General features: G+C 38.2%; 1 protein-coding gene across 1 annotated transcript; it reads right to left on the minus strand.

The window, feature by feature from the left end:
* Positions 1-4,949: 4,949 nt before the first annotated feature.
* Positions 4,950-10,161, minus strand: LOC118221907 (endonuclease domain-containing 1 protein-like). Its single transcript, XM_035407336.1, has 2 exons — positions 9,802-10,161; positions 4,950-8,693 (listed from the first exon to the last, which is right to left on the minus strand). Exons 1-2 carry the CDS (start codon positions 10,087-10,089, stop codon positions 8,082-8,084), a joined length of 900 nt encoding a protein of 299 aa, XP_035263227.1. The 5' UTR covers positions 10,090-10,161; the 3' UTR covers positions 4,950-8,081.
* Positions 10,162-12,146: the final 1,985 nt, after the last annotated feature.

The following is a 12,146-nucleotide window of genomic DNA, read 5'->3' on the forward strand; positions in this document are numbered from 1 at the left end:
ACACCTTAAGACCCCTGCCTCATATTTATATATACACTCCCGCTCCCTCCTCCTCCCTGCAAGTGGGTGTGTGCTGTACAGTAAAACTTAAAGGGTATCGGCCCCCTTAGTGGAATGTGCTGTCGGGGGTATGCCTTGTGGTTCTGTGTCATTTTCACAAACCTGCACCCCCTGCACGGACTTGCAGCCCTTCACTCTCACTCCTCTTCAACTTCTCACTCAGCGTACTGACTGTAGCTATACGGCTGATTCCTGCCAGCTACAAAATAGTACAAATGTCTTGTCGTTGCATACAGTGCACACACCTCACATAGCTGACCTCAGCTTGAATTGCACTTGACAACAAATGTTTTATTTATTGACGGTCTTTACAGCAGTAGGAAAGAATTTGTACAAGGGAGTTTCTCACATTGATTTTCTTTTCTTTTTTTTTTAGCCTGGCTTGGCTTGCCTTGATTTATCTCATCACGGCCTGGCTTAGCATGCTAGGCTGCAATCTTGGCATAGTTGTCTTAAATCCATACCACAACCCATAAATCTTCACCTTAGGAGAACAATGAGGCAGAATGAAAGAAAAATTGAAAAATTGAAAAATTGAAAATGTAAAATTCCACACAAACCAAAATCATTCGGGATACACTTCCTGAGTATGCACTAGTGCTCCATATGAGAATAAATTGTAAAACAACAGATACAGAACAAATCCTCCAACAAATGCATGAATTGAAACTTGGAAAATAAAATGTGTATGTAAGACAACTGGGGAAAGCCAAGCCAAGTAAATTTTTGTGCAATGATTTAAAGCAAATGAGGTCATTACTGATCAAACTCAAATTAACCATGCAATAAAATGTTTCAGTGATGCTGTTTGTGGAAGTGTATATACACCATTTCGCAATCTATAACTTAGTATACAGATGAGTGAATTAAGCAGTTGACATCCTATCATGCTCTGTAGCATGTTTAAAAATGCGAAGCAGACCTAGTTGACCTCAATTTTGGATCAAGATGGCAAGAGGAAAAGATATAAGTGATTTTGAAAGAGGGTTCATTATCGGGGCATGGATGGCAGGAGCTTCAGTCATAAAGACTGCTCAACAGCGACTAAAGTGATGTCTGCATTTAGATTTATGGGAAAGACATCAATAAACGAGGGTCAGAAATCGTGGTCGAATGTGCACATTTGATGACCATGATGCTTGTGCATTAGTGCATTAGGAAACACAGAAGAGAAACTCTTCCTCATGTGACTGAGAATGCCAATGTAGGACGTGATCAGACTGTGTCAGCAAGAACAGCCCGTTGACAACTACGTAGAGAGGGATAGGACAGTAGGGTTGCAGTGCATAAGCCCCACATTACAAAGACAAATGCACATTTGAGAGTTCAGTGGTGCAAAAACCATAGGCACTGCTCTACAGAAATGCGAAAATGGTCAAATGAGTCACCATATTCTCGACAAGTGGGCTGAAATGATGTGACTCATGGCCTTCACAATTATCAGATCTCAATCCAGTTGAACACCTATGGGAAATTTTGGACACATGGTCAACAGTGCTCTTCACAAAATCTCTTCATCAAACACCAAATGAGGGAATACCTTTTGGAAGATTGGTGTTCCATCCCTACAGTACATTCCAGAGGCTTGTAAAATTTTTGCCAAGATGCATTGAAGCTGTTCTGGTGGCTTGTGGTTGCCCAACACCATACTTACTTACTGTTTATGTTGGTTTTTCCTTTAATTTGTCACCCTGTATTTGTGATATTTGCCATATTTCTTTAATTCATAAAGTGTATATATCCTTCTCATACGTAGATATATTTTGACTTCCTATTTTCATAAGGGCCAGCTTTGATGCATGTATGTAATTGTGTGAGTAATGTTTATTTGGGAGTTAATTAGGAAAAGGAGACTGGATTAGTTTCCGGAGATGATATGAAAGTGAATGGGCAGGATCTTGATAATATCTGGACCTTTTCGCCTGCTAACCTCTACTTTAAAAACTCATATACCGCTTATATTTGCCACACCAAAACAATTAGTTCCATTATTAATTCTGGTGCAGACTGGATGTGTGAGGACAGAGACAAAAACAACTGCAAACTTTCACAGTTAGTGTTCCATTACACTAATTCCAAAAAACCAGAAATCCACAAATAACATTTGCAATTTTTTATATCCCTCCAAAAAAGTATAGCAGTCAGTTTATACTCAGAACTGCAGATATATTATTTCATTTATATATGTAATTATGTAACAAGTTATGTAACTTTAAACAAGTCTGTATAGGAGTCAGAAGTGATTAAAGGGGCATGGAAACATTATATTCCCCCAAGCATTCTTTTCCTACTAAACCTGTATGCCTATTCAGCTAAAAGTACAGCCCCCCAGCATCCTGTCAGTCTTTGAGAGGTGAATGAATGACATTGAAATGACATTGAGACACGGTTCTCATCGCTTCAGTTAACTTGCTCATGCTGGAACACCTCTGAAGCTTATGTAATGGTGCATTTCGTTATTGCTGAAGGATACAATGGGAGAAATTATGTGTCTTTCCCCAAGGCCAATAAGATTTTCAAACATAATGGTGCAGTGATTATGGTGAGCATGGTCAAATTCAGTGAGCTGCCCTCAATGGAATCAAAATGGAATGAAGTCCACTTTCTATTTTATATACTTTGCACCATTCACCAGGTAATATCACACCCAATACTGAATGGACCCCAACAGCAATCACAGTAAGCATATATAAGTTGTAGGGACCTTAGATTCTCTGGTATTTGGCATGGACTTGCAAGGTACTTTGGTGTCCAATATACTGTAAGTTTCAGACCCTGTTTGTCAGATAGTTGTTTTTTTTTTTTTCCAAGTGATAGAATAGTTCATTCTAAAGGGTCACTGTAATGTTAAAGCATACATGGCATGCCACAGTGTGCAGGAGTAGGTGTCCCAAGGCTTTCATGTGAAAGGGGCTTGTATGGTCGCATACTTTAATTCATCAAGAGCTTATAAATGACAGTGTTAGATTTATGGGTTTAAGACATCTATGCCTACAAGCAAATCTGTCAGATTTAAAGATTGAAGTGCAATGTTAGGCAAGCACAGACCAGCTCAGAATAACACCTGTGCTAAAAGACCAGGGAGATACTATAAAGTATAAAAAATATTTTAAAAAATGTTTTTTTTATAAAAAATCTGCATTAAATGTAAAATGCAGTTGCTCATACTTTTACATGGGTACCCTCTCTATTGTTCTGAAATGCATTTAAATTCAAACAGAACTTATATTGCAGAGCTGTACCTTCTGAACCACTTTTGGTTTTCTACAATAAACTTCTCCATACAACAATCAAGTTTACTGAGTACTGCATTTTTTAAAAATGATTGCTATCTAATCTGTGAATATCACAACCTTCAGACAAAAATATCAGAAATTTAGAATTTACTGACGGTGCCCAAAATCACCCAAAATCAGATGATGCATTTTTACAAAACTGACACATTTTCTACATCTCAAAGTTCAAAGAAATAACAGATTGTATTTTTTTACACATTTTTTATGTGTAATGTTATTTAAGTGGTTAATTTCAAACGAAAACAGGTTTCTATAAGCTGTAAAGGGCAAAGTAACTATTTTTATGGAAAAGGTCAGTTTAGCACATTTGGCACAATATTAGCACACAATTTATAGCACAAACACACTCTCATGACACTTCCCCCACCCCCATCGTTAACAAATAAACATTACTCACACAATTACATACATGCATCAAAGCTGGCCCTTATGAAAATAGGAAGTCAAAATATATCTACGTATGAGAAGGATATATACACTTTATGAATTAAAGAAATATGGCAAATATCACAAATACAGGGTGACAAATTAAAGGAAAAACCAACATAAACAGTAAGTAAGTATGGTGTTGGGCAACCACAAGCCACCAGAACAGCTTCAATGCATCTTGGCATAAATTTTACAAGCCTCTGGAACTCTACTGTAGGGATGGAACACTAATCTTCCAAAAGGTATTCCCTCATTTGGTGTTTGATGAAGAGATTTTGTGAAGAGTACTGTTGACCATGTGTCCAAAATTTCCCATAGGTGTTCAACTGGGTTGAGATCTGATGATTGTGAAGGCAATGAGTCACATCATTTCAGCCCACTTGTCGAGAATATGGTGACTCAATTTGAGGCAAAAAAAATGCATCATTATTTATATTTATATATAAATAATTTTTTTTTTTTTTTTTTTTTTTTTTTTTCTTACTTTTTGGAATTGCCAGTTCTACATTTTCATGATCTTTACTGCCCATACTCATCCAGTCAGCTGACACATTTGTCTGCATGTCAGTTACACACAGCATAAGACAGGAGAGTATCTCTAACTGATGTCCATCAACAGACCAGAGGCACCTGGTAAATAACCAGATGCATTTATATAGTGGTAACTCAAGGAAGCCTGTCTAACTTAAGCCTACCCAAGCACATGCACAGATAGACCTCAAGGGGGGCTTGAGCCCCTGCCCTTTTGCCCTCTCACTTGATGAGTGCCCTTCTGGTTGGTGGCATTTATAATTTGTCTTGTATATAAAATACAATTTATACATACCACCAACCTATCTATATATATATATATATATGCCGCAGTTTTAGCGCCTTGCATAAATCGCGACCCCTCAGCTGCAGTACCGGGGGCTGCTATTTTGTCCTGATGGACACAGTTGCCCACTTGTTATGGATGCACGCTGCTGTACATCCGTAGATAACAGGTAACAATACAGTGAATTTCCTACTGTGTACCCTTTTACACAGTCATAAAACAACATCACAGTTGAAACAACAACATTTACGATGCTCAAAATAGAATAAACCGGTTTAAAAAACCGGTTTAAAAAACATTTTGAAAAAACAGAAGTTTATAAAAATGTAAACAAAGACAAAAAAGAACATTGGTCTACTTTTTAATATAAGTTGTATTCATAGTGAACCAAATAGGTAAAACTGCTTCCAGGTCACTATGCATGTCAGTAAATTTTATACTATGCCGCTGTTTTGGTCCGGTTAATGGTGAACATGCAAGTAATTAATTTTGCTCATCTGCTGGTTGCAGTGCAATGCCAAGAAAAGAGAGATTAAGGACATGTGTTTATAATATTGCATGTGCTTTGTGACAGTGTTTTGTGTTTAGTTATCTGTATTCCTGGAATAAAAGTAAAAAACATTGAAGACTAAACTGTATGTGATGTCTGTGTGAGATGCTGTTGTAGTGTTGTGGGGGATATTATCTGTAGAGCATGAACATGTCTGGATAAGTTTATTGGGTCCAAAAATGAATGACGTATTACTTTAAGGAAATATGTTTCAGAAGACCTAAACAGGGCCCATATTATGAACATAGTGTGTGATTATGAACGTGGTGTTGTGTGGCAATATCAGGATGAAAATAGTGAGGATGGTGCATGGGAGGTGGAGGTTGCCCTTTTTTTTTCAATTGAGCCCCTGCCCCCCAAAATATCTGTGCACGGCCCTGAGCCTACCCTATCCTGGTGGGGAGCTCATACTCAAGTAACGACATAGCTGGGAATACAACCAATTACGGCTTGGCCCAGAATGCATATACAGTGAGTATCTTTCCTAACTGAACCAATCAGGCGACTTAAAGCAAATATAATTGCACATTCGTTTTTCAGCTAGTATGTAATATGATTCATTTACTGGATTGTGCCCACATACAACAACTGGAGTTCATTATACAGCCATTATGGGAAAAAAATGCTGTCACCTTAAAATTATCCTCGGTCTCACACCTTAAATATCCATTGTCCACACCCGTCTGAAATTCTAGATGAAAAAGAACAATATTCATTATGAAGGATGAAGTATGTAGATGAGAGCTGAGATGGATCTTTGAACATGAAATGTGTTAACAGTTATTCGGTTTACGTTTAGTTTGATGTCTATTTAGCAGGGACCATGTACAATTAAAATACATTATACCAGCTTCAAGCTAATTCACACCTGCAGTCACTGGGAGGAAATAGAGTAAAATACAATACAAAACAATAATACAATACAATGCAATGCAATAAATAACAGTTGCACAAATATTTAGAGGAAGTAAAATTAAGAATTAATAATAAAGTCATAACAAAGGTAACTACTGGTGAAGACATTATTGTGCAAACTTAAGCCAGACCTTCAAACTTGTCATAAAAAATGTTGAAACTGGAAGACTGGAAGACTATGACACTGGTGGTTGCTTTAATAGAGGAGGCAGATTAGCCAAAGATTGTCTCTGAATGCAGCTCTAGTCTCCTTCTCTCTAACTCAGCACTCTAACATTATTTTAAAGGTGATGGTGCAAGATCATTAATAATTTCGTACATCAGATACACATCGGAAAAGAATAAGAAGTTGCCAAAAGTCAACAAATCATCATACAATGTACAAACTTGCAGATGTTAAGGACAGAGGATGTTTAAAATTATTTAAATTGAATATCACATCACTATTTTTATTTGTTTTTTTTTAAAGACAAGTTTGAATGTATATAAATCACTGTATCATCAGTATACAGTTTAATAGTGACAACTAAGCACACTGAAAGGAGATAAATAAAATAAAGACTAAATGAAATAGGACCTATAATTGATCCCTGCAGAACACCTATAGAGCAATCAATAAAAGAAGAGGTTGTGTCCCCAATTTGGGTGTATTTAAAGAAAACACTCAAAGACATCTTAGAACTTTTCATATGGCCCAGAATATTCATTACATTGTGCACAAATACTTTTATAATATTAAAACAGGAAAATCATTGTTAATTAGTGCAACTAGTCTAGATCGTGAACCAAATACTTTGCCAGATCCAGAACTGAATCTACAAAATAATTATTAAAAATAGGGGCAATTTGTTGTTTTTCTTCTGTTAGTTTTTCTTTATCCTGTAATTTCCAATCCCTGCTTATTTTTGTGTCCTATTTCAAAACCTTGTTTATGTTATCCCAGACTTGTTTGCTATTCCATTTTGCTAATAGAGACTACAGTACCTTCCACATATAAGGAAGTGTTAACGTGAATTTCTTTACAGTTTATATGGTCTTTCACATATGGTCATTCATGTTCATTTCACTGTACAAAAGTAGCTCCCTTGTTGAAATGTGCTGCACGTGCACCTATTGTAAGCCAATGGGATTGCTCTTCTGTTGAAATACATTCAGCTGTTTGGCATTTTAAAACACACTGATCTCTTGTTTATATAGGTGTGGAGCACTGTTCTCTCTCACTCATATTTCAAATACATTTACACTTTACATGGCTTTTAAATGGACCACAAATGTTACAGGGAGTCTGAAAATCCATGCTTATTGCAAGTGCTAATATGTGGTCAATTTTGTGAACTGGTCACACACTGTATTGTATTGAATCCCATTTTGCATAAATTAATTTGGTGTTGAAATTTATGTGCATGACAATTTCAGTATGCATGACTATATGCATCGCTATTTTCCTGGTGGTGTATTTGCATGGATTTTTCCATCTACTGTACACATTGTGAATCATACATAATTGTTTTTGGTACTTTTGACAGGTCAACAGATGCAGAACCACTGTAGTCCTTTTGTGGATTCCCCCTAAGAATATTACCAGCAATATAGATGGCAAAGGTTTCATGTTAGTGTTATTAAAACTTAGTTTATCTAATGTTTTAATACACTTCACATTACAGTATCTAAAATATCACTTAACATATCTGCAAAAGTCATAAGACTCTTGTTCACTTACTGGTCAATTAATTTACTGCTTTCACTAGGACATTGTGTTGCAAATTTGCATAAAATGTGCTCTATAAATAAAGGCTGATTGACTATCCTGCCTGCCCCCGTGGATTGAGTACAATGGAATTTGGATATTTGGAAAGGCAATACTGGGTTTCAGTTTCCATTTGTGTCTCTTTACCCAGGTATTAATTAACTTTGTTTAAAATTATCTTAAGTTTGAATTTCTGAAGCAGAATCTATAAGAAAAACATAGATAGGGGATACAAAATAGTTCTCTGACCAGAAACTAACATACGCATCATGGTTCTGAACACTGATTATAGAACACACTGACAAAAGTCCCAAATCTGTCCCGTAGGTACATCTCCAGAGTGTCCAAGGGCATAATTCGTACATCATACCCCCAGAACTCTTTCTTTTCCCCCCAGTCAATGGGAACTATCTCCTCTGTGCTATTTGAGTCATTGCGGCCAATGGCAGCAAAGGTTGGAAAGACATTTGTGAGGTTTTCAGGAAGTTTTGTGTAGTTTGGGCAACAGTAGGCTGACCACAGGTACTCTGGTATAGCTACACGGTTCTCCTTTAACCAGTGCTCAGTCTGGTAGGGCATGGTCCCTGTCACAATGTAGGCTTTGTCCTTGCAGTATTTGGTCAGGAGTTTGTTCACGGTCATCTCCATCCTTGCCCAGGGACCACTATTTGAGCCAAACTTCTGTGGAACCACATTGGTGAGGGTGAAGGTGGAGTTCCTGTCCTCGGGGTCCTGGTGGTGCAGGCTGGGGTTTAGGTGGCCATGGGTATAGCTAGAGTTGAAGTAGTCCAGCTGTACTGCTTGGCTCTCCACAATATTCTGATCCACCTTGCCATGTGGGAAGGAGACCATGTTTCCATCTGCTTTGGCATAAGCCAGCTACAAGAAAAAAATACATCTCACATTAATACATTTTAAGCTGTATTTTTTTCTCCCAATTTGGAATATCTAGTGGTATATGATGGTGGGATTTCATGCTGAAATGAAGAATGCAGTCTCACTGATTTCATGCTGAAATAAGAATGCAGTCCCACTGATTTCATGCTGAAATAAGAATGCAGTCCCACTGACTGTCGCACTCTTCACCTTAGCAACGCTATGGCTAAATAGCCACCACCCTGTGAGTATGCCTAACTCAAGTGGCAGTCATGCTGTCGGTTTTGATAATAGACCCGTCTCTCAAATCACAGCCTCTCAAAGAACTCCCTTTACCTGGGAGTCCTGTGTGAAGACACTTGGCCAATCAGTAGCACTGATTGTTCAGTTAATTACCTGGGGGAAAATAAAACCTGGCCAAATTTGGATTCAAGGTCCGGATTTGAGTATCCATGTAATAGACCACGGTGCTCATCTGAAAACTTGAACACTGTCTTCAAATTATGAGCTGCTCAACAGCCCCAATTTCTGAAAATATCTTAAAAACAATGTTACCAATACAGGTCAGTAACTGCGTGATGTCCAGTTCATGTGTATATTCTTGCAGATTACAAAATTCAGCACTAAGAATATACTGAATATACCAACTTTTGAGAAGTTGCTTATGCACAGAATAGTCTGTCCTCATTTTGTTTTGGAAATGTAACAGTTCCTCTTTTATTTACCCACTGCACATAAACAGTGCTGACTTATGGCTAACTGAATTACTGGTTCTCATAAACAGATGAGCTGTGGTATGTGACTGATTCCCAGAATGAGCATGCCTGTCCACATGAACGCTCCACTCAACACTGCCGATTCTTGAATTACAGGGAGCAGATCTTCCCCAAACATCCTAACACCAAACCGTAGCTGTTTTGACTGAGTTTTGCCTCTGAAAAAGCTCATCATTTTCAGTCCACTACATTGTACATAGACCTTTATTCCAGTTGTTCTGCAATTAATTCTACCGCTAGCATGCAAAACCCTTGTAGATTACATGTGATTGCTGTGCAGTCAGAAAGCATTTCCTTGACATGTTTGGAGCCGAATCATAGCAGAGAGTGCCTACCTGTGGCTCATACTTCCAGTCATCTTTAGGTCTCTTCCCCGCCGGCCGTGTGAACACATAGGCAGAGTACCAGGGCGCACGGTTTCTCCGGCTGTACAGAGAAGCAAAGCGGTACTGGTTCAGGTAACGCTGGCAGATGGGAACTCCCAGTAGCCCTTTGGGGGGCGAGCCATGGTAAAGGAAGTAAGCGCAGGGAGTGAAGTCGCCCACATCAGCTCTGCTGTGGCAACACCAGGTGGCGAGGGCCAAAAGAGAAGCAGCTGATACGGCCGTGTGAAGACCCGCCATGATGAGGGCTGTCTGCTCGCAAAACTGCCGCACACAGGAACGACGCACAAAACCCTGCTCATGACATCCCTTGTCTCCAAAAGAAGAAGAAGGCGGGACGATAGGATGTTACGTTAGGTCAAGAGACTCAGTAACTTACCACATGTCTCATTTCCTCTTTTGAATAAGATCATCCCACACAGGAGAAGAATACCCAGTCTGTACTGCTGAATCATGCAATTGGCTTCCAGAAAATTTAGGATGACAGAGAACAAACCTCGTAAAGACACCCTCAATATATAATTACATGAATACCCAAAAATAACTTGATACTGATACATAGAATAAAAACAGTAGCTACCCTGAACAAAACTCTGGGAACCTTTTTTTGGCCAATTATGTGCTGCCATAGTTGGCACTACACAGTCCAAATTTGATTTGAGACTGTAAGGCACTTAATTGTATTAAGACATAACAACAACCTCTTGAGTACAAAATCTGGAAACTGCAGGCTTTCGAAGGATATTTGATTGGGGTGTACAGAGAGAAGAATGTGTGTATGCAAGTTCAATTGACAAAAATATCTGCAAATGCATCTGTTTGGAAAGTGGGAAGTGCGGACAGACTGTCAGTAGGGGCGGGGTTTTCTGTTTGTTTTACACATTAATTAGTTCATGCATCAGTCCATGTGTTGAGAAATGCCTTAAAATTAAGTTTTAAAACATTATCAATCAAATCAATCAAATTTTATTTATAGAGCACATTTCATACAAGTGATGCAGCTCAATGTGCTGTACATAGAAGTAAGAAAGAAGTAATCAAAGTGTTACAGTGGAGAAAATAGAAAACAGTACAAATAGAGATACCAGAAACATTATACCGAGAGAGCTAAATAAAACAAAATAAAAGAAATATAATTCAGAATTTAAAATTTAAAATTTTGAAAGTTTAAAAATCGGGGGCATATAAGAGCATTCTATGTAAAGGCCATACTAAAGAGGTACGTTTTTAATTTCCGTTTAAAACCATCTACTGTTTCTGTGTTCCTCAGATCCTCTGGCAGGGTGTTCCAACGGCTGGGGGCATAGAAGCTAAAAGCTGCCTCCCCAGCCTTTTTAGTCCTTACTTTAGGAACAACCAGAAGGCCGGTACCAGAGGACCTAAGGGACCTGGTGGGTTCATACCTCTGAAGCATGTCAGACATGTACTCAGGTGCTGAACCATTTAGGGATTTGTAAACTAATAAAATAATTTTTAAATCAATTCTAAAACTGACAGGAGGCCAATGTAAAGATTTTGAAATAGGTGTAATATGTGCTCTCTTCCTGGTCCTAGTCAGAACTTGTGCTGCTGCATTTTGTATGAGTTGTAATCGACCAGTAGTTTTTTTTGGGAGACCAGAAAAAAGAGCATTACTATAATCAAGCCTGCTATTAATAAAGGCATGTACTAGTTTCTCTGAATCAGACTGTGAAATAAAACCCCGCACCTTAGTAATGTTTTTTAAGTGATAAAAAGCTGATTTAGTGACGTTTCTAACATGGACTTCAAAATTAAGGTCGACATCCATGATTACTCCCAGGTTTGTAACTTGATATTTGCTCTTCAGTGACAGAGATTCTAGATAGACAGAGATTTTTTTCTCTTTGAGCCTTTGCTCCTATAACAAGTATCTGTTTTTTCTTTATTTAATTGTAAAAAGTTTTGGGACATCCACAAATTTATATCATTAATGCACCTGATCAAGGAGTTCACAGGGCTCACGTCCCCAGGTGATATGGAGATATAAAGTTGTGTGTCATCTGCGTAGCTGTGAAAATGTATGTTATGTTTTCTAATGACATTCCCAAGAGGGAGCATGTGCAAGTTGAAGAGGACTGGCCTTAGAATGGACCCCTGAGGAATACCACACAGTATGTCAACTTTCTCAACTTTCAACTAGGTATGATCACCTAGTGAGGTAAAGAAGTTGCGCCCGGTTAGATATGTCTTACACCAGTTTAAAACTGTACCCGAGAGGCCAAGTCTATCTATTAGAATTTCATGGTCAACAGTATCAAAAGCTGCGCTCAAATCCA

The sequence above is a fragment of the Anguilla anguilla genome, chromosome 2 (assembly GCF_013347855.1).
Source record: "Anguilla anguilla isolate fAngAng1 chromosome 2, fAngAng1.pri, whole genome shotgun sequence".
Lineage (NCBI taxonomy): Eukaryota > Metazoa > Chordata > Actinopteri > Anguilliformes > Anguillidae > Anguilla > Anguilla anguilla.